The 25,208-nt window shown below is 36.0% G+C and overlaps 1 protein-coding gene across 1 annotated transcript in view; it reads right to left on the bottom strand.

Moving 5' to 3' along the window:
• Nucleotides 1-25,208, bottom strand: part of LOC130010740 (uncharacterized) — a 171,969-nt gene that overhangs the window by 38,596 nt on the left and 108,165 nt on the right. Inside the window, exon 5 of the mRNA XM_056098733.1 lies at nucleotides 20,017-20,214. Coding sequence (XP_055954708.1) covers nucleotides 20,017-20,214 — 198 coding nt within the window. The remainder of the gene's footprint in view (nucleotides 1-20,016; nucleotides 20,215-25,208) is intronic.

The following is a 25,208-nucleotide window of genomic DNA, read 5'->3' on the forward strand; positions in this document are numbered from 1 at the left end:
AACCAAATCGGATAAAAATTGTGACCTCTACAGTGTTCACAAGCTAAAAACGTGATTTTTCGTACAATCAGGGGCCATAATCCATGAAGTTACAGTCTGATACATGCCAATATCGAAAGGAACCGAGATCTTAGGGTGATAAACCTATATTTCAAGTTTCGTTGAAATCGGATAAAATTTGTGACCTGTAGACTGATTACAAACAATTGTGGACGGACGGACGGACTGACAGAGGCGACGACAATATACGTCCACATGAAAATGTGGGCGTATAAAAAAACAGGGCTCATACATCAGCATAGAGCGAAAAGAGACGGAATTGCAAAAAAGTGCACAACTGAACACCACAGCCTTGGTCCCTTCTAGTCACCCTACCTCCTTGAAATTCATATATGTTCTCCCTCAATACCTGAAGAGGTTACTCTCCAAATTACAGTCCATTAGCATTAATAGAATGCAACACAGAGCTTTACATAGATACATTGGCTAAGATTTGCAGTTTATGACATGTATTAAGCTCATATCTCCATTTTGACTGAATTGATTGAGCTGAGATTTTCAGGGCCACCTTGTAATGTATATTGATTGCTCCAAAAGTAAGGAAACAAGTCAGCTACTTTTTCTTGCAGAGCAGAGAAATGAATTTCAGCTTTGCACATGCGCACGCTGCAACCAATGCCCCATTAATTTGAATATTTCAAAAATTCGAATATCGCCCTTGAAGTTTTTTCGTGCCGACAAAGTTAATTAGCAGTGAAAATTTCCCATTAACAGCTTGAAATCAATCATTTCTAGTTAGCCTCCTTCCAAGAATGGGTGGTGGCCTTGGAATCAATATATTTTCAAAACGTTTTACGAATCCAAAATCACCTAATTTTATGAACAAAAGAAATTGACCTACATACCCACAACTCTGTGACTATGTGACCTGTGTTACTAATTTTCTTTTTCTTTGGGTACTTTGAAATATTTACTTAAAATCTGCTATTTCCGATTTTCGAACATTACGTCATTGACATCTAGTCCAGGAAAAAAAAACAGAACGGACACTTCTTTAATATTGATACGATTTTCATGAAATTTGGAATGTATGTAGATCTCATTGACCCAACTTCAACGATACCATTAGATATGTCATAACTTATCTCCCATAAGTTATGACATATCTAAATTAAGGATCAAAGTTTTTAAAAAAATCGACAAAATACAGACCATGAAATTTCAAATTTGGCGTAACCAAAAAAATGGTTCCGGGTTTATGCTCTGCGTAACCATTTTCTTTGGTTACGCCAGATGACCATTGCGTAACCAATTGGTTACATAAAATGGTTGTGCTGTTTTCATGTTTTATCCAGATTTAAATGGTGCTATTATTCATTATCACTTGCAGTGGAAGTATTTTTTAAAGAAATAACTTGACTAATTTATATTCTTTTATATTTAATATTATATTTTGAGGTTAAGTGTTTATGACTTTAATCCCTTGGTGTCCCCATTTAAACAATAAAACATGTTCCACTTCACTAAATCCCTACATTTTAATAATGAGGGGAATCGGTTCCAAAAATTACTAATGGATTTTCGTTTTTATATCATATCTGACCTTCAAAAACCAGGAATGGTAGCTACCACATTGTTTTCGGTCACTGAAGGGTCACTGAAGACTACATGCGTACTTCATATTACACTGGTCACTTGCAATCATTCATCCAAACACGTAGCATGAGATAGCCTCACTCATAGGTAGCGACTGATTGACAAACAGTATTTATAAACCTTGGCACTCTATACACAAATTCTCAAAAGGAAACAGAATAGTTTGATGTCATGAAATAATATTAAAATAGACAGGACAGTAAAATCGTTTACATTATCGCTCCCGATGTCGGGGAGGGGGGGGGGGTCAAAGTTGATAAAATACATACGGTTCATTGGTACTGCAGCATGGCTATAGTGAAAACTGAAAGGAACATGTGTAGTAAATTCTTTGGAAATATAGCCGACATGTTAAATAGTCAAACTCATTTCTTATTTTGTGTTTGAAAATCCAAAGGTACGCTTTCAAATATTTATGACATAACTAGCAGGATACCGGGCTTCACTCGGGGGTCATAACTCCGAAACCGGAAGTGGTAGACTAACGCCGCCTGGCCTATGCTACTCCCTGATCCGAGCTACCCCTATACCCCAAATTTCAGACTCGGGGCAGACCTAGTGTAGCCGCCAACCCCGAACAGACAGACTTCGCTCGGGGGTCATAACTCCGAAACCTGAAGTGGTAGACTAACGCCACCTGGCCTATGTTACTCCCCGGCCCGAGCTAGCCTTATACCCCAAATTTCAGATTCGGGGCAGACCTAGTGTAGCCGCCAACCCCGAACAGACAGACAGACAGACAAACGACAGTCACAAATATTAGTATAGATTAACTAATCATTTAAAGAATTAGGGGTGAGGGGCATTTTTAAATCAACCTGCAACTGGTCAATAGCCTATGTGGGGTCAAAATAGTGATCCGTCAAAGTACCGGTAAGATGGAGAAATGAAATGCCAAGAATGAATGAATGGAGTTTGTGCTATACAGTGCACTCTGTCACATCCGACATCGTACGGGATCATTACAATATGTCGGATTACGCAGAGTGTCGGAAAACCCATTTTTCTCAAAACCGGAAATATTGTAACTTCGAAAACCGGAAGTATTATTATAATGTAGCTTTGAACATAGAACTTCGAATCACCAGAATGTTATTCCCTTTAAAAATGATAAACCTTTCTGTACATTCAAAATTTTATTACATTAATTTTTATTTCATTTAACATGCGTAGGCATTTTGAATAGGTCAAGCCTGTCGTTAATTTATCTTCTTTGCGGTCTTCAGTTGATCGCACTCTTGTCTTTCCTATCACGTGTTCATTGATAATGGGCATACTCGATTGAATGTTCCGGAATTAAATTCTCCAAATACCAAAAATAGTGACAATCGAGTGAACATAGGTACTTCGGGCTACAACGCATGCGTCGACTGGATATATAAATATCTCATCCAACCATGCAGCCGAAACCTGTTCGTCGTGTTTAATTACGTCACAATTCTACTCACACCACCTCCATCGTCGGGACTGACAGAACTGTGACAGGACTGAATTCCACGTCACTCGATTGCAATTCTGTCAATTCGGGACATTCCGGACTGTGACTGGAGCATCCCAGGTCGTCAGCACACGGTTCAAAGAGATCCGTAGGGTGACCAAACTTATAGGTTATTCAGGTTCAATCAGCATGCGCAACGAATGTTTCCAACAGGTGCTAGGAATATTTTTATGACTGAATTAGGGGGAAAATTCGTGGATATTCTTGAGTATTTGTCACAACTGTCGTACAAGAGATTAAAATTATCAAAGTAATCAACAAAGACCCACGGTAGCGAGTTTTAATCTCACAGAAAATTAATTGATTATTGCTTGTTAATCTTTTCTGGCTTCACACCCATCCAGTTTTAATCTCACAGATAATTGATCGGTAAGTGTTTGCTTCACACCCACCGATTGAAGGCTGGATTATACGGTGTCGATTCAATGGAAATCGTATGAGGGGACGGCTGATTGATGTCGTAATCCGGAACGTACAGAGGTCGAATTACCCAGAGATTTTTTGGCTGAAGTAATAAGGAAATAAATCGGGACATGAAAATGGTGTTGGATGTAACAGAGTGCCGGAGTGATCAGAGGTTGGATGTGACAGAGTGCACTGTAATACAAATAATTTAGATCCGTGTCACAAAATCATCCTGTATAAAAAAATGTATCAAATGTGAATAAATCTGTTAATGAAATTTGTTAACATATAACCGATATTTCAATTTGCGTAACCTGGAAATCGGTCGCGTGTTTTTGAGCTGGCGCGACCACACGTAACCGATTGCTATCGTTCGCGTGAAATTTTGTGGCCTGTAAATATAGGTCAGATCGCCATGAAATTTTTTTTCTGTACTAGTAGGTGGAAAAGATGATTTTGAGATTATTATTATACATTTGATTTTATTAATTTTTCAATTAGATCTCATCATTCTTCTCACAAAACTTTTTACAGATTCAAAATCGGATGAAATTTTTTTTTTATGGAGGCTCAAAGTTGCGATTTTTGACTTTTTGCGGAAGAAAGGTTTTTCAACGCCTTGAAAAAGTCATTTTTGGTGTTTTTTGCGATGCCATATTTCATTTCATATCGAAACTATTAAAAATGTAGATGTAAATTCATGAAATACAACTTTAAGGCCAATTATGTTTCGATTTTCACATTTGTGTAATAATTACTCCGATTTCCCCAGCAACTCCAAAATACATACATATGTAGTTTTCTCAAAAATTCCAAAGTGATTTTGGTCAATTTTTTCATCAAAAATGGTTTTGTCCATGTTATATCTGAAATATTGAACCTGGTTGTTATGCATTTTAAAGTCAGTAGCTATCAAGTAAGATAAACAGAGAACAAAATAGTAAAAATATCTATATGCCTTCTCTCAAGAGCTGAATATATGTTCATTTTTGAACAATTTTCCACGGGAGCAAATTGCCTATTTTTGGGACATTAGTAAAATAACAAGCCAACAGTGAGGCTGATGTCCCCCGCCGAAATAGGAAAATAATTAGAGGACACATATAAATTTATCACAAATTATCTTTTACAAAGTATTGAACAATCAAACAGTATATCTTTACTTATAGTCTAACAATCAAAGTAGGAGAGTTATTGTTTTCCAAAGTCTCGACCAATCAAATTGCGTATCGCTCTGCTTACCCTGAGCAGAAAATGCTCATTATCAAACTTAGTCAAGGTATTACTGTAATGAAACTATACACCAAGTTTCATCAATGCTCATCTTCGAACTCCATCAAGGCATTGACCTAATCAACACATACACCAAGTTTGAACATTCTAGCTCAATTAGGAAGAGAGTTATCGTGCCCCAAAGTATCAACCAATCAAATTGCTTATCTCTGCTTACCCTAAGCGGAAAATGCTCATCTTCGAACTCCATCAAGGCATTGACCTAATAAACACATACACTAAGTTTGAACATTCTAGCTCAATTAAAAGTTATTGTGTCCCAAAGCATCAACCAATCAAATTGCTTATCTCTGCTTACCCTAAGCGGAAAATGCTCATCTTCGAACTCCATCAAGGCATTGACCTAATCAACACATACACCAAGTTTGAACATTCTAGCTCAATTAGGAAGAGAGTTATTGTGTCCCAAAAAGTGTGACGGACAGACAGACGGACGAACCCATTTTAATAGTCCCCTGCTTTCTTCGAAAGGCGGGGGACAAAAAGGAATGGAGATACACAAGGTGATCTCCACATTTTAAAGTAAGCAATTTAAAATATTTGAAACCCATGCAATATCAAATTATATGGATTGTGTAAGTTTGAAAAATATTAAGTTGTTACCATAGCAACCACAGTTATTTTTTTTCCAAAAAGCATTATTTCCCAATATTTATGACATCAATATTGATAATTGTATTATCTTAAAATCAGAAGCTATCCGGCAAGATTTTAAAAAATAAATAAAATCAAAATATTTTTATGTCTTCTCTCAACAGCAGGAAAGGGGGTTCACTTTTGAAAAACATTCCTCAGTAGCAAATTGCCCATTTTGGCCGTTATTACAACATAAATAAAATATGAAGGAATTGAGATATTGAAGTGAAATTTTTTTTAAAAATAAATGTGTTTGTGAATTTTTAAAATCACATGTCTTTACTCTTGTATATTACTTAATATTTGGATGTTATAGTACGGGTAACCGAAACGAAAAACAAACCAACAAAAATGCAATGTTTATACCATCTTCAATGGTGTTTACTATACTGAATTGCAAATGATCCCCACATTTTAAGTACGATACCAGTAAGCATTTTAGCATATACTTATAACACATGTAATATAAAATATTATGAATTGTGTAATTTTAGGGAAATATCAAGGTCTTTGGGTGGTTGCCATAGCAACTACATAATTTTAAAAATAACATAACTGTTGTTTCACTGTCATTATTGTTCTCAGCATTCGTTGCTTTCATGTAGGCCTAGGCCTACATGTTACAAGAAGAATTCTACTTTGACATATTATTTTCTACTTAGTAGATAACAAAATTGACCAATAAAAAGTTATTTTTGTGGTGCATAATTCTCAAAAAGTAGGCTATCGTATCGATAGGCTACGGTAGTGTTAAGGCCTATAACTGAAAGCTACGACATTATGTGGTCAAAGATAATGCGATGATTTGACTGAAAGAATTGTTTTGTTTTTACTTCACTTTTGAATTTTCATTACCGGCATTCATTCAAATCTGTATGACTCTTTTATTTTTCAAAATTTTCAAATTTGAACTACATATTTGGATACCAGATGTCCATCTGATTCCAGTAATATGTTTCATTCAGAGTTATTGCCCTTTATTTTTCAATTTTTTTCGAATTTTCTACCCATTTTCCAACCCTTATTTTTTTTTGAAAGCATCAATCGATCTTTCTGAAACCTCTGCAGCATAAAGCCATATGGTCAGACCGCTGGATAAAGCAATTTCAACAACGATCCATAAACCTGAAGTAGTCGAAATAATGCTCGAAATTTTGAAAAAAAAACCCGCAAAAAATGAGTGCTTTTGGGAAAAACAGGATTTCTACGTCCAATTTCAACGGATTAAACAAACTAATGTATCGTTGGGTGGCACGATGATTGGACTGTCGTATGATACCCAATTCATACGGATACTATGACCAGGCAGCAAACTATGGCATGCTGAAAATCAAGTATTTTCTGATTTGGAGCGTTTTTGGACGCATTTATCTCAAAAACTGCTCCAAGGATTTTTCTTAAACTTTCTCTATCGCGATTCCTTTTGGTAGTCTTGTGCATGAAACCATCCAAAAAGACTTTGAATGTCTGGAATTTTGTGTACTCATCAGTACTTTCTTAGCTAGTTCAGAAAAAATAAATCAAGGCGATCTGACCTATATTTCGTCGATTTTTAAAAAAAAATTTGATCCTTAATTTCATCAAGGGGAGATAATTTAGAACATTTCTAACGACATCTTTCAAGTCGCATCGATAAGATCTACTTACATACTAAATTTCATAAAAATCGCGCAACTATTAAAGAAGTTGTCAAGTTGGTCTCAACTTTCGGTTCGAAATCACAGCGATTTGAAGTAAATGTTTCAAGGTACTCAAAGAAAAAAGAATTCATAAAATTTAACCTCCAGAGCGTCCACAAGATTTTTTGAAGTGATCAAGGGCCATAACTCTGAAAGTTATTATCGGAAATCGCTGAAAATCAATAGGCTTCTTCGTCTCATGACCTTAAACACTGTGTATAAATTTAAAGTCAATCGGATACTAAATTTAGTCTCTAGAGCGTCCACAAGATTTTTTGAAGTGATCAAGGGCCATAACTCTGACTAATTATTGGAAATCGCTGAAAATCAATAGACTTCTTCATCTCATGACCTTAAACACTGTGTACAAATTTAAAGTAATCGGATATTAACTTTAGCCGGACGGACGGGGGCGATGACAATATACGACCACATTTCAAACGTTGAAATGTGCACTATTAAAGTTGCTAGTGATTGTTATCCATAAAGTTGTGTTGTGTTTTTTCAATGTGAGCGTGCATATACTATTTAATGTATGATACAGTCAAAATAGACGATTTCGGTTTTTAGTGTTGCGGTCATTTTAAAAAAATGTCTTTTAAGGATAATATGTATAGTACTAATAGCAATCACATACGGAAGAGGCGATAAGATCCCTTTGCATTTGCAATTTCAAAATTAATTAAAACCAAATTTAAATTCCGAAAATCTTTTTTTTTGCTAAAACTCTTTTTTTTTTAATCGGATCAAAATGGGAGTAAGGCACAGAGTCCGGGGTGTATTGTGTCCAAATTTCATGGTTTTCGGACAATCGGTGCCGGTGTCGTGGCGAAATTCCACTTTTTTCCCCTTATGTAAGCCGTAAATTGACTTGGAAAAAAAACGACGAACAGCATGTGACCTGGGTGGCAAGAACAAACGACCTGAATGAATGCAGGTATCGCGTTGAATTTTTCAGGGCACCTAGGTACCAACGTGAAAAGTTCCTCGCGGGAATTTGGTAGTCATGGTACATTTGGTTCCAGCGTGGCGCATTCGCGAAGTCAAAAGAAATTACGGTCTATTTTGGGATTTTGGGTATATTTCGGAGTGGTTTGGTAAGTTACGGTGGATCGGGGACCCAGATGTATCTAAGATGGCGGTCATAATACAATATTATAATAACGTTGAAGAATGAGCAAATTTTCGCGACCGGGGTTGATTTGCTCTGCCCAGGCAACGTTCCGTTGGTCCGATTGCCTTCAAATTTGCAAGGAATGTCCCTTGGAATTCTAGCTATCACATATTAAAAATAGAAGAGTGTGGAATTCCGAGAACGTTGAAAATAAATTCAAAACCCACCCCCAACCATCAAAGTTTTTTTGCTTAAAAAATTGCCGTATTTTATCGAAATTTTAGTGTTCTTGATATCTGAGCATTTCCTCCTTTTAATATGTGATAAATATCATCCCGGCGCAGCCAACCGCTAGAAATCCCAGAGATTTGGACCACCGGAAGGATGCCTCAGCAGTCAAAATAGGCAATTTCGGTTTCTAGTGTCAATACATCGATGCGGTCATTTTAAAAAATTGTCTTTTAAGGATAATGGGTATAGTACTAATACCTATCACATACAGAAGATGCGATAAAACCTCTTTGCATTTGCAATTTCAAAATTAATTAAAACCAATATTAAATTCCGAAAATCGTTTTTTTGCTAAAACTCTTTTTTTTTTTAAATGGGATAAAAATGGGGGTAAAGCACAGAGTCCGTGGTGGTAATGGGCGTATTGTGTCCAAATTTCAAGGTTTTCGGATAATCGGTGCCGGTGTCGCGGCGAAATTCCGCTTTTTTACCCTTATGGAAGCCGTAAATTGACTTGGAAAAAAACGACGAACGGCAGGTGACCTGGGTGCCAAGAACAATTTTCAGGGTACCTAGGTACCAACGTGAAAAGTTCCTCGCCGGAATTTGGTACTCATGGTACCTTTGGTTCCAGCGTAGCGCATGCGCGAATTCAAAACCAGCAAAACTCGAAAACAACCTTGTCGGCACGGAAAACATCAAAGGAGAAATTCGAATTTTTGAAATATTCAAATATCAAACATTCGACCATGATCCAGGTTTGCTAAGAAAGTACTGATGTGTACACAAAATATGAAGTCTGCCGATTGAACCGGAAGTGCCACCATCTTGAAACGAAGAGAAAGAAACAAATCGAGTTTACTCAAAACTAGGTCATTTCAGGACTAACTTGTTGTTCAATTTTCTTTCAAAACTTTGCATCCTGTAGTCTCTTCAGCATTGGGAGGAAAGCGGAGGACCAGGCGAAAAACCCCAAACTTGGATCAGACAACCCTATTCCTTGTCCATACAACCAGGGAATCAAATATTCTAATCTCACGATGGACAGTATATGGCAAGGAACAATGTTCAGTCATACAGATCGAACAAAAATTGCTGTACCTTGTACACATTACTCTGCAACATTAAGAACCCTACTGTCATCCACATAAAAGAATCATTGCAAAATTCGATATAAAAGCAGGCCAGGGCCAGGGCTTGCCACGAGACTCGAGCAGTTGCTCGCTCTCGCGCTGTGCTCGCGTAAATCTACATTTACGCGAGCGGTTCGTTGCTCGCGCAAAATTTTAAGAAAACCCTGTAAAAATAATCAAAATATTGACAAGTTTATTGCCGAAACTAAACCAACAATGTCAATAACTTCATAAATTCGTCTGTCAAACTGAGATTCACCCAGCTGCACGCGGCATTTCCTCCTTAAATTTGATTGGCTAAAAAGTTACTCAGCACTCTTGTTACTAAAAATACACTTTAGACCTGAACGTTATGACTGTTTTTCCTACGAACACCAGTAACGAACGCGTGATAATCGAGTCTAAAGTAAAGAATGTTTACATCCGGCATTAGGCATTCACGCTAAATGAACACGTTTCAAACTAATATTTATCGGTATTTCCTATTTTATCAGAACTTCGGTTTTTATTCCATTGTGCAGTCGTATAATTTTCAATCTAAGCGTAATAATGGCCAAAGGCAACCTGATTGCCCTATCCACATTTATTTCGTGGGGTGAAGAAATCCATACGGAAATTGGTTTTAATAAAGAAGAGTACGTATGACTGTCAAAAACAGAAAGCGATGGTCACACATGTTTACTGCAAACTTTGTGCCAGGAATAGCAATTTTCTTATGATTTTAAATTGAAACAATGTTACAAAATGTGTGCTCACGCAAACAACATTTTGCGTGAGCAATTTTTATTGCTCGCCTTGCTCGCCCAAACCTAAATTTGCGTGAGCAGTCATCTGCTCGCCATCAATTTATTCGTGGCCAGCCCTGAGGGCGATGTTGACCGAAACAAATTTCCCACATAGTTCACTGTATGACCCATGTCCGTTTCATTAGACTAGTTAGAGGTTGCTGAGATTCTTCATATAACCAACAGAAGTGACTGTAAATATGAAAGCTTTCATATCTGCTTTGCAGATCTAGTTATTAAGCTTTCAAATTTCATATGAAAGCTTATTGTTTTTGTTAAGATTATTATTATTATTATTATTGTTATCTTTTTTTTTTTTGTGTACTTTCTGCAAATCGGATTTCTCGGAATCTAACGATGGGATCTTTCTGAAACTTTGACCTTCCGCCCCAAAATTGGGTGGCAGCTTTTGATTAAATATATTTTCAAAACGTTTTACGAATCCGAAATCACCGAATTTTACGAACGAAGATATTGACCTACATACCAATAACTCTGTGACTATGTGACCTATCTTACTAATTCTTTTTTCTTTGAGTACCTTGAAATCTGCTATTTCCGATTTTCGAATTTCAAAAATAACGTCATTTCCCGGAAGTCCCGGAAGTAAACAGAATTGACAACTTCTTTAATATTGGTACGATTTTCATGAAATTTGGAATGTATGTAGATCTCATTGACCCAACTTCAACGATACCATTAAAAATGCCCTAACTTATTTCCCCTTGGAGAAATGAAGGATTAAGAGTGTATCTGCGAGAAGACCATGCAAAAATCGCAAAAAGTGCTAAGATGGGGGGTCGGAAGTTTTTGATCAAACTTATGGTATGACACCCCCTAGGGGCAAGAGGTAACATGCTGAAGTGGTTACAGTCTGATGTCGCTCTAAAGGACTGTACAGGAATTATTCATTTTATGGGTAAAATTGCGGTTTTCACATGTGTATTTATCACCTTTTTTAAGCACAGACTGCATTCTATGGTGGAATAGCAACCTTCTAATTTTGACCCTGTCTGATAAAGCGGGTGGTCAACTTCTACCCCAGCACTCATTTGAAAAATAACAAGCCAACAGTGAGGCTGATGTCCCCCGCCAAAATTGCAAAATAAATAGATGACACATATTAATTAATCGCACATTTATTTTTTTCACTAAGTTTCATCACTCTCTATCAGATAGAATCAAGATTATCTTGTCTCAAACCATCGACAAATGAAATCGATTAGCTCTGCTTAGCTTCAGCTCGAAATGTTAATTATTGAACTCAGTCAAGACATTCACCTAATGAACATCTACATATACATCAAGTTTAAACATTCACCTAATAGACACCTATGCCAAGTTTGAACATTCTACCTCAATTAGAAGGAGAGTTATTGTGTTCCAAAGTTTCTACCAATCAAATTGCTTATCACTCTGCTTACCCTCAGCAAAAAATGTTCATTATCGAACTTATTTAAGGTATTCATATAATAAATCTATACACCAAGTTTCATCAATCTCACTTAATTAGAACTAAAGTTATCGTGTCCCAAAGCATCAACCAATCAAATTGCTTATCTCTGCTTACCCTAAGCGGAAAATGCTCATCTTCGAACTCCATCAAGGCATTGACCTAATTAACACATACACCAAGTTTGAACATTCTAGCTCAATTAGGAAGAGAGTTATCGTGCCCCAAAGTATCAACCAATCAAATTGCTTATCTCTGCTTACCCTAAGCGGAAAATGCTCATCTTCGAACTCCATCAAGGCATTGACCTAATAAACACATACACCAAGTTTGAACATTCTAGCTCAATTAAAAGTTATCGTGTCCCAAAGCATCAACCAATCAAATTGCTTATCTCTGCTTACCCTAAGCGGAAAATGCTCATCTTCGAACTCCATCAAGGCATTGACCTAATCAACACATACACCAAGTTTGAACATTCTAGCCCAATTAGGAAGAGAGTTATCGTGTCCCAAAGCATCAACCAATCAAATTGCTTATCTCTGCTTACCCTAAGCGGAAAATGCTCATCTTCGAACTCCATCAAGGCATTGACCTAATAAACACATACACCAAGTTTGAACATTCTAGCTCAATTAGGAAGAGAGTTATTGTGTCCCAAAAAGTGTGACGGACAGACAGATGGACAGACAGACGGACGAACCCATTTTAATAGTCCCCTGCTTTCTTCGAAAGGCGGGGGACAAAAATCAGTACATACTAATTTTGTGTGGACTTGTTTTAGGGTACCATATTCACATTGTCCTTATAGTGCAGAAAAAGATACACTGTAACTTTTTCTTTCATGGTCGCAAGTAGAATTTCTTTGGATGGTTTTGAAGTGCTAAGCACATAGTATCCATAGGTGTAAAAAAAATGACCGGAATGCAACATACTTAAAATATACAGCTTATTGAAAAGTGCTAAAAAAAAGCTTTTGTGATACATTATTTTGCGAATTTAATTAGAGAAATAAATTTTTTGACTTTTTTATGTTTTCATCATATCCATAGCCATTATTTGTACCATGTTGTACTCTATATAAGTGTGTATTTGTATTTATTGTATATTTGGTATTGTCGTATTGTCCCTTTAACTTATTTGTTGTATTGTCTCTTTAAGATTTCATTTTCAAACAAGTTGCCGAAAATGGCTACAAAATGTTTAATTTCAGAGCATGTTTCCACTATTCATTTTGGGACACATCCACTGATTTCTACAATACAGAAATGTGGAAGCTTAAATATTAACGGCAACGAAGCCTAATTGCGTCGAAGTGGGTGACATTGAACAGTGTAGTATGGTAGCTACAGCTCACGGGCACCGTCAGCTGCACCTTCAGGGCCGGATTTAGAATAAGAGAGGCCCTAGGCAAACCCCCTGAACAGGGCCCACGACATGGACCTTGGGGCCCTGGGACAAGCAACTCGGTGAGAGGGTGGGTCGGGGGAAGTCATGCGGTTGGTGGTTCGAATCTCACTTTTATTTAAAATAATGTCTATTTGAGAGTAATGGATATGTTTGTACAGTCGGCACATCCATAGCTGGTTTGAAATGGGTTTATTTAGCGTGCGATTCCACGGCAGTGATATCGAAGTCGAATATCGGCATGCCAAAAGAAAGATTGTTAATTTAACACTGTTAGACACGCAGATTTTACTTGCTTATATTGAAAAATAACAAAAATCAAACAGGCTTTTAAATAATAAAATAAACAGAATTATGGCTGTACCGTACATTACTTCATCAATATGTTCGACATTTTTAAGACTTGCATCGATCTTCTATTTCAAACTCATTCAAATTACGAAAAATTCAAAGCTTACACACATAGATGCTGGTCTTACCGTTAGCGAAAGTTTTGTCCATCGAAATAGCCATTTCCATTCGGACAAATATGTCACACAATGCATTTTAAATTGATAAATCACACCCGAACAAGTAATATATGCCTCCATGTCCTGTTTTCAAGCACACATAGCCAGAAGTCTCCGTCAACCTTGCTGAACACATGTATCAGTCGGATAATACCTTGATTTCGGCACCAAAGAGTCTGGGTCAATGCATACTGTCAGTCAAGATTCCTAATTAATTACGTGAATTCACACGTGTCATCAAAAGGAATTGATAATTGACTAAAATAGAAGCCCCATTAACAACAAATTGTTACCATGTCGTATTCTTGTAAACAGTACTTTCTATTAATTTTATTTACGATAAAACTCGGGATTTAAAAATGTGGATATAAAAGATAATTCAATTTTTGAATCGGTACAGACTTAAAGGTTAGCGTATGCGCCGTGTGAAAAGAATACTTAATCATCATATTCGCAGGTGACATATTCTGTTAAAATCATTCGTTGAACCGGTGGTGATATTTTTTTTAATTTGGCACAAAAACCATCCCTTATATCGCACCGTGTCCCTTTAAGTCGGACTTTCCATGCATGTACAGTCAGAACATCCGTACATGTAGATGTTTTAAAATAGCTAGGTTTATTTATAGTGCAATTGCACCGCAGTCATCATATCGTAGTCGAATATCAGCTAATACGGCAAAAAAAAGATTGTTAATTTAACACAGTTAGACACGCAGATTTTGCGGTCTTCCATTGAAAATATAACAAATATAAAAAAATTGGCAGGCTTTTATATAATATAATAAACAGAGTTATGGCTGTACGATACATTACTTCATCAATATGTTTGACATTTTTAAGACATTCAAACTCGTTCAAATTACGAAAATTTCAAAATTTATACACATAGATGTTGGTCTTACCGTGGGCGAAAGTTTTGTCCATTAAAATATCCATTCCCATTCTGACAAATAAGTTTCACAATGCATTGTAAATCGGTAAATCACACCTGAAGTATTATATCTTCGGATTTAAATCACAAATGAATTAAATGCACACCTCGCCAGAAGTCAACATCAACCTTGACGCAAACATGTACATAATACCATGATGACCTATTCATTTCGGCACCAAAGAGTCTGAGTCAATGCATACGGTCAATCAAGTTTCCAAATTACGTGAATTCGCACGTGTCATCAAAAGGAATTGATAATTGACTATAATAGAAGCCTCTTTAACAACAAATTGTTACCATGTCGTAGTCTTGTAGACAATACATTCATTCTGAATTGTCAGTAAGTAATCATCACCCAAAATAGTTGACCTCATTAATAAAGAATAATTACAATTGGGACGCGAACAAACTGGATTTTCACACTAAATAGGTGCGCTTGTCACGGCTAAATTACTAACAGGCTACGATGAATTAGGGTTAGGTTAGGGTTAGGGTTCCGATGTCTTTCTTTAGGGTTGGGTTAGGGTTCATTAGTCCACCGATATCTATCATTAGGGTTGAGTTAGGGTTGGTTTATTTATACCCACATTATAGTATTTCTTATAGCGGCGAACTAGTGAACCCCTCTCTGTGATAATATTTCTAATTTGGCACACAAATCATCCCTTGTAACTAACGCATGCTTTTTTGTTAGGCAATTTCCTTTGTTCTGTTTGATGTTCACTCTTTGATCAGTTACTATTAATCTAAGTTCTGTCCGGACAAGATCCCATTCATAAGATCTGGTTGTTAGGTGTTTTATTAAAGGTTCTTCGATATGTTCATTGATAATTATTGGAAAGAAACCGAACCGGATTATTATTTAGGATATTTATCGTCAACTGTATAAATACGGTAAGCAGTTTGTGTGTTGCATTTATAAGTTAAAGTATAAAAAGAAATATTTGAAGGGGCTATTTAAGACATGATATTTTTAAGCCTTATACCTGTAACTGAAACGATTTAACGTGTTGATCTGTTTTGCAATGTGGGGAATGGGGAATCTGTAAAGTCAAATACGAAACTGAAATAAGTAAACAATCTTCCAGCTTCTATCCAATATGACTTTTAATTTTGGGGACATAAAGTACATGTATATATTGAACGTTGGGAGCCGAATCGTCATTTTAATTGAATTACCGTTAAAGGAGAAAATATTCCTTCCTCGCAATTTATGCTAATTCGTTTATTTCTACGAATATCGTTAAATTGTTGTTCATAATTAAAACGGATAATAAATCAGTATATAAAAAAAACAGCATATTTTAAAACATCCACGTGCAAATCGCTACCTTCTATATATGTTTATTGTCGTCCATTTTCAGACATTGTTATCAGAATTCACGAAACATGGTTTCATTGTCTGCTTGTCGGATCAACTAATGACATGCTATGTGTATGTGCTTTATGGTGTGATTCACGAATTAAATACTGATGTAGATTTACATTGTAAATGAATAGAACATAACGGACATTTTAGGATATGAATACAATAATACATTGGTACACTTTAGTTAATAATCAAAACGGAATTTGAAAAGAGTATTATGAATATATGAATTACCGGTGAACTAAAACGACTAATATACTCGTGATATCGTTCCATTAAATATTTGTTTCTTTCTAATAACGTTGTGGCAATATGGACTAAATTGCTCTGACTATTTCAAATCACTATGGACTATAATCCGCCGCGAATTTGATATTTCCACCGACTATAATCCGCCGCGAATTTCATATTTTCGCGGGCAATAATCCACCGCGATTTTTATATTTTCTAGAGGGACCATAAGCTAAAAACGAGATTTTTTGTTCAATCAAGGGCCATAATTCAGGAAGTTACGATCCGATATGAGCGAATATCGAAAGGAACCAACCTTGATTTACCAGATGTTTACACTATTTGCGTACTAGGGGCGGCCATTTTGTCCGACAGTTTTGGCCTGATTTTCACGAAATTCAAACTCACCAAATATTACGGTGTAACGGTGATATATTCAAACGTTTTTTTAAATCGAATAATAATTGTGACCTCTAGAGGAACCACAAGCTAAAAACGTGATTTTTCGTACAATCAGAGGCCATAATTCAGGAAGTTACAATTTGATATGTACGAAAATAAAGATAGGTTGCCAGGCAACGAAACATACGCCCACAGCAGCTAAATCGTCCGGGCAGTCAACAAGAGTTGTTACATATTTTTACTTTTTTCGGTAATGAAACATTTATAATACATTTAAATCTGATTAAGAGTAACAACTCATTAAGTAATTATCAGAAAACCATTAGAATTTGTTTGGTTTTTATAAAGTTTTGCCCCATGTTAACGTTTAGTATAGGAAACGTTTAACATCATGGATTTAGCTGTTTAAGTCATAAAAATTCATTGAAAATCATTATACTTGTTCGTCTCAAGACCTTAAACTCTGTGTATGAATCTGAAGTCAATCGGATGATAACTTTAGCTTCTAGAGGGTCACAAGATTTTTCAAGGTGATCAAGGGCCATAACTTTGGCAGTAATTATCGGAAATCGTTGAAAATCAATGATGCTTCGTCTCACGACTTCAAACACTCTGTATCAATTTAAAGTCAATTGGATATTAAAGATACATTATGGGCGATTTTTATAGAGAGTTGGCCATTCTTGCTATAACAGTTTAAAAGTAGATGATGAAAGAAGAATATATTGAAAATTTCAGTCAAATTACTTTATTCTGAACATAGTTATCATCGTTGTAATATTTGACTAAAAATGGTAGTGAAATGTGCCTTAACCTTGGCCGATCGTTTGATTGACAGGCATTAACTCCAACTACATATCACGATTATCAAGTAAAGTTTTCATTGGCATGCGGAAACGCTCTACAGCGGCCTCACTAAGTACACTCTATCATTTAGCCTCGATCTAACTGACGTATTCTCATCAGGGTGCACCATATTTGATTTAATCAATAAGTGAAATCCTATTTAAATCCGAGCTGTAGCCGAGCCATCCGTGGGTCTACAGAGTTGATTTTGGGCTTGTTGTTTAAATAAAGATCTAATTTATAATTTCTATAACATCTGAAGCCTAAATTAAGACTTGCAATAATTAGATTTAGCTCTTGCATAATGTATGTTTAACTTTAGCCTCTAGAGCCTTTACAAGATTTTTTTGAAGTGATCAAGGGCCATAACTCTGGCAGTAATTATCAAAAATCGCTGAAAATAAATAAACTTCTTTGTCTCATGTCCTTAAACACTGTGTATAAATTTAAAGTCAATCGGATATTAACTTTGGCCTCTAGAGTGCCCACAAGATTTTTCAATGTGATCAAGGGCCATAACTCTGGCAGTAATTATCAAAAATTGCTGAAAATGAATAGACTTCTTCGTCTCATGACCTTAAACACTGTGTATAAATTTAAAGTCAATCAGATATTAACTTTAGCCTCTAGAGTGTTCACAAGATTTTTCAAAGTAATCAAGGGCCATAACTCTGGCAGTAATTATCGGAAATCGCTGAAGATCAATAGGCTTCTTCATCTCATGACCTTAAACACTGTGTATAAATTTAAAATCCATCAGATATTAACTTTGACCTCTAGAGCGTCCACAAGATTTTTTGAAGTGATCACGGGCCATAACTCTGGAAGTAATTATCGGAAATCGCTGAAAATCAATAGGCTTCTTCGTCTCATTACCTTAAACACTGTGTATAAATTTAAAGTCAATCGGATATTAACTTTGACCTCTAGAGCGTCCACAAGATTTTTTGAAGCGATCAAGGGCCATAACTCTGGCAGTAATTATCGGAAATCAATAGGTTTTTTCGTCTCATGACCTTAAACACGGTGTATAAATTTAAAGTCAATCGGATAATAACTTTAGCCGGACGGACGGGGGCGACGACAATATACGACCACATTTCAATGTGGGCATATAAAAAGGAAAATAGAAAGGAACCAAGATATTTGGGTTATAAACATGCATTTCAAGTTTCATCAAAATCAGATGAAAATTGTGACCTCCAGAGTGTCCACAACCCAATCTGATTAAAATACATATCTATATTTCGTTTCGTTTTTTTATACTTTCGATGGCCTACACTACATGAAGATCTGACAAGTTATAGCTATAGGTCAGGTCAGGGATCAGAAGACCGACTTTTGACCTATGACGTCAGACATTTGATTAACCAATCAGCGTTGATGTTACTAGTGGATTACCCACAGTTCCGGGCAAAAAAGGTCAAACACTCGATTCGGCAGACCATTTGATTGGCTGACCCCTCATTTCAAGCATAACACGAGTTAAATAACAAGTCTTCCAGATCCAAGTGTAGTAAAGACAAGTAATATAATTGCCACGATAAGACGGGCCTGGCACATAAACACTAAACCCACAAAGATGCCATCTACCAATCCAGAAACGAGACGTATATATGTCCGCATATATGCTGTCTCCACAGATCAACTACCAAACAATACGTATTTTATTAAATAATGGGACGAACATCCAACTAAACCTACTCCATGGCCTAAGTACGCAAATGGAAAGATTGCAAAATCGTATTCTAAAAACAGGAAGAAGCCTCGGCTACCAAACAATACATATTTTATTAAATAAAGGGACAAACATCCAACTAAACCTACTCCCATGGCTTAAGTACGCAAATGGAAAGATTGCAAAATCGTATTCTAAAAACAGGAAGAAGCCTCGGCTACCAAACAATACATATTTTATTAAATAAAGGGACAAACATCCAACTAAACCTACTCCATGGCCTAAGTACGCAAATGGAAAGATTGCAAAATCGTATTCTAAAAACAGGAAGAAGCCTCGACTCTCCTATGTCTTGACTGCGATATCACTTTTGTGGAAGCAGACGCTGTAGCACCAGGTAGTAGTAGTAGTGTTACTGTACTTGCTTGAAAATGTTGAAAGAATACTCTTTGAAACGTCGCCTAAATAAATCAGTAATTATTCTTCCGTAAGTAAGTATATATTTTTCTGAAGACAGTATTTTTGACAGACTTTATATCGAAAAAATGAAATATCCCCAGCTCTACAAACTAACTTTTTTTTTCATTTTTTTTTATGAGGAATAAGAATAAAAAAACACAACAAAGCTAACAATTACACAGTTGGATACATCAAGATGTAGAAACAAGACCATCACTTGTAACATAGGGTAGTGAGCATTAATTAATGATAAAAGCACTAGTAACCATACATTTAAAGCATACTTTTTTTTTACCTGTGGAAAACTGCCCATCCTTGACATTAAAAACTTGAACGTGTAGGTCACTGGTAGTCAGTATTGCCTCATACTGGAATTCCCCACCACTTGTGGTGCTGTTCGATACTGCAGATTTGTACGTTTTTTCGGTAATGCATTTATAGGCTTTGTTAGAAGACATCAAATCAATGCCTTGGATATACAGAGCTAGTAAACCTGAAACAGACATGTTTAAAAGATTTGATATTAAAAAGTAAAATAGGAATTGTAAAACTGATATTAAACCTTTTTTTTGTTGATAAACTAGCACTAATTGTTTTCTTAATTTGGCTGTAAAGAGATCTCATTAACTACTCAAGTTTACGGCTTTCCAAATGTATAATTACCTCGGACATGATTTACCGATTTTTGATGTATTTGTCAATAGCGGAATTACTATTTTGAATGGATAATGGATAATAATACTACGACCACGGTAAGGCGAGCATCTATGGGTGTGCTTTTTTTTATATTTACCATTTTTATTCGCAATTCATATGCAAATAATTGTAATCAAAATGAACCGATCGGATAAATGGCTCGCGGGAAAATAAACGATTCATCTAATAGTTAAACATAGTAGATAAATTAACAGGTGTTGATTTTTAAACGCCTCTCGGGAAATTGGACTGCTCGTCTAATAAATAAACGCATTAGATAAGTCAACGCTTCGGCCATTTCTAAACCCCTCTCGGAGAAATTCAATGGTGTACCATTAAATTAAACTATAGTACTAATTAAAAAATTTCTGTAATTTCCAAACGATTTTTATTGATATCAAACGATGTTTTGAAATTAAACTATATGCATAGTTTTTAGCGCTAAAAACCCCTTATTAAATGATACAAGGGTTACAGTGAAATGAGTTGTGTCCATGTTATTGCACAGACAACCCTGATACAACGCATATTTTCTGTTTGTCAAAGCCATTTGTTTACACGCTGAGTTCCGGTACAAAAGGTAGTGCGTTGACCTCATGACCTGTGACGTTTAGATAACGTCATTTGGATATCATGGCTATTCACTGTGTCAGAGTCACTTCTCTCCAGGTAGGGTGAGTCTGTTCAGATTGCTACATTATGTGGTCAAAGATAATGCGATTATTTTGACTGAAAGAATTGTTTTGTTTTTACTTCACTTTAGAATTTTCATTATTCATTCAAATCCGTATGACTCTTCTTCCTTTTTATTTTGTACATTTTCATCAATGTGAATATCAAATCAACCAGGTTTTAAGGCCTTACGTTTGTCGGTAATTTCAATTTGTTTAACTGGCCAATAAATATAGAGCCCCTATAATTAGGTGCAAAATATATTTACTAAAAAAACAGAATTAAAATTATAATATTTAGTATGACAACTATAATGCTAAATTATTTAATAAAATGTTTTGCGACAATTGGGTTACGTAGCGACATGACTGACCTAATTCTATGTCAGTTCCATTATCTCAACCTCAAACAAAAAATCCAGAATCTGAGCCATTTTTATACGTCGCCCCTGTCTGTGTGTCTCTGTGTGTCTCTGTGTGTGTGGGTGTGTGTGTGGGTGTGTATGTATGTATGTATGCATGTGGGCGTTTGTGGATGGTCCTTATCAAGGACACACATAAGGATTTAAACCATGGCCCGAACCAAGGACGTCCTCGATTAGAACTGGCTATCCAGACATGCTCAGAAGCCCCCAAATAGATATATCTGTAAAAATCACTTGATTATAATTCATACCTCGATAAAGCGGTTCTGTACCGTCGGGGTGTATCGGTGTGTTTAGCATTTTTTATCAAGAAAAATTGTCGTGTGTATCGGCTAAATTTAAGATGTCCTCGTTTATGCCAATTAATACAAGGTCCTAGGTTAATGGTTACACAACACACACATAAATGGTCACGTGACGGTCAATTCTCAGAGTGACGAACGTCACTTTGAATAGTAAATGATAAGGAATACTATATGATAACAAATATATTTGTGGTACATGGTGTCTTACAATTAGGAACAGATAAATACACAGTATTTCAACAAGGAAATATCATCATGCTCAAGAAATCTGAAATTATTGTTCTCAACGCTAAACTATTTACTTTTTAAAAGACAAGAGTACCATCCTTCCAGAGGGAGGGAGATGGTAATATTGTTGCTCAAAATTTCAGCTATTATTTCTTTGATTTAAACGGTAAGATTCATCATGGCCTTTTCTCTATTAACACACAGGGGTTTGATGACAGTAGGTCCATTCCACCAATTCAATTTGATTCCTTTAATCAAGTTTCATTTGAGGAGATAAAGAAGATAACCTGTCAATCCAAACCAACATCATGTTCTTTTTTGGACATCATATCGACACATTTCCTGCTAAAAATTCTGAATGCAATTTTGCCCATTATTACTAACAACATAAACACGAGTTTGCAGCCTGGAATAATACCGGGATGTATTAAAACTGCAGTAGTCAAACCACTTATAAAAAAAGTCGACACTTGACCTACAATTACTGAAAAATTATTGACCAGTATCAAATCTGACCTTTCTGTCCAAAGTTCTAGAGAAAGTTGTTAAGAGCGTGTCCACGAGAGCACCATGCAGAAATTGAAAAAAATGATAACCCGGGGGGTCAGCAAATTTCAACCATACTTGGACTATGGGGACCCCTAGGCGACAGAAGTCACATGATGAAGTGAAAAAATTTTGAACGGAGAACTTCCGGTATAACTGGAAATTGTTGTTTTGGGGCAAAAGTTGACATATTTCGACCAATTTGTTACCCTAATTTCAAAACGCTCCTACCTGAAATGTTGTGTCTCTAAATTTTTGATATTGGTCAGGTATGATAGGCCTAGTAGTCGTCTTAAAATCCTGCAGTCGTTTGGGAATGAATGAATCGTGTGGAATTTTCTGTGAGTAATCATAAAGTGGTCATTTTACATATGTTTAAAACTATGCTATCCTAAAACGCATGTAGCTGCTTCTTTGCAGGTCTGACATAGAATTGCTTGGTGTGGTTGTGAAGGGCATTTCTCAAAGTAAATGTCAAAAGAAAAAAACTGACCGGAACGCAACCCACTAGAGTACTGTAATATTCTGAAAATGTGTAAAAACGGTATTTTCCACGAAATTCGTCTTTTAACTGATGACCGACTACTATTTTTAAGAGTTAAAATGACCGTTGATTATGAACATTAGTACTATTTTTTGTTACTTGAACGTTCCTTGTGCCAAATATACTATCTTGGTTAAAAATCATTAAGTTTTTGTGACAAAATCGGACGTTCGCGGTCATCGTAGTAAAGGGGCTTAACTGGTGTATAATTTTGCAGGATCAGGCAACGATTATTCTCATCTGTATTCAGTAGTTAGTAGCACGGAAGTGCATAAATGTAAGGACTGGCATAGCAAGCTTTTATATTAGCACAATTTAACCAAAGCAGCACCTTTTCAGCAATGACCAACGATTATCTTCAAATGACTACTGATCATCACCATTACTTGTAATATTTCATAATTTCAACGTGAATCGTGTCAAATAGATCATTTTGTTTAAAATCATAATATTTTTGTAACAAAATCTGACTTTCACGCTTGCTTGATAGCCATAGGGAAGAGTCATAAGTGGTGTGTAATTTTGCAGGGATCAGACCACTGTTATTAAGATTTGTATTCATGAGCAGATCATCGTATAAATTTGACTGACATGACTATCATAAACTTGATATCTTTTAATTTGAACACCTGCTCATGTAAAGAAGAACCATAAGAAGAAACATTCAGAAGTGTTCATGTAGGGACATTTAATATCTGGTATTGAAATCTCTGAATCATGGCATAGATCACAACAGGATTTATGGCACTCCAGGATAATGTTGACCGCATGTGCCAAACTCCTACATATACCTACGTTCGAGCAGAAGTGCTCACTTACTTAGATTCCTACGTTCGAGTGTAAATTCTCTCTGACCTTCCTTCAAGGTTTTTGGACCACAGAGTACTGTTTTATTTTGTAGTACTGTTTTTGACCTCTTCTCCTTCAGGGATTTCAATATGGAATTATCATAGCCTCCCGATCTGTAATGCCTCTCCATGAAAACGTTTAAATGTTTCTATACAATGATCAGCTCCTAAATACAGATAGGAATAAGCTGGTCTGATTCCTAAAATATGTTTGACCAAAATAACCTTTTTGGCACAAGGAACATTGGTAGAAAAGGTGTTGTATAGTCGTCTTGCTGATTGTGTTACTACGACTTACTGTCACTGGATCATCTACAATCCCCTCGTCCTTAAAACCTGTTACAAGAGCGAACATGTACATCCCTCCGAAACACTTCTTTTACCCAAGAGCTAAAATATGCTTACACTGAATCGTGTATCATATTTCACCTTTCATTATATCATATTTATAGAAGCTATTTGTTCTGTTTAAATTGCATTGGACATTCATGAAACTTGTCCCTGGTCTAACACATAGACTTTAGATCCTAAGGTCTGTCATTGAGTTAAGTGGTGTGACAGCATGCCGGTGACATGGTGTGGTGTTGTTTGTCCAACCTCATGGATATTCTCTTTTCCCACAAGTGTATTATTGAAGTAAAATTGTACCATATGTTAGTCCCAAAATGACCTAGTTTGTGTTGAGTGGACCTTAAACCCCATTTCTCTCTCTTAAGTCAAAATCACCCTTACTAACAAATATATTAACTTTGTGATGATGTCCATAGATACAGTATGCATCACCATAATATGCTAGTCCCAAAATGACCTAGTTTGTGTCCAGTGGACTTTAAATCTCATTTTACTTTGTTCCTCTCATGTCTAAATCATCCTTGCTAACGACTAAATGGAATATATTAAATTTGTAAAGATGTCCATACATAAACTTCATCTGGGGTATTGATAGACGGGACATTTTATCCTAATTTTTGTTGTTTTTAATATATTTCTCCTGTTTTTATTATGACTGTTCCGGTCATTTTTATTTTTTATTTTGTTAGCAGGAAGGTTGCTAGTTGTGGGTAATATTCAACTTTGGTCCTAGTCCCTGCAAAGAACGAGCTATAGCCTCTTAAACATTGGTTTTCATTAAATTCAATTTTCAGAGAGAGTTGGGTATCCGGCCAGTACCAAGGTATAATTAGCAGTAGAAACTTCAAACTCAGTGTGAAGGAGGAACCTGAG

Source organism: Patella vulgata, chromosome 1, assembly GCF_932274485.2.
Source record: "Patella vulgata chromosome 1, xgPatVulg1.2, whole genome shotgun sequence".
NCBI classification, from domain to species: domain Eukaryota; kingdom Metazoa; phylum Mollusca; class Gastropoda; family Patellidae; genus Patella; species Patella vulgata.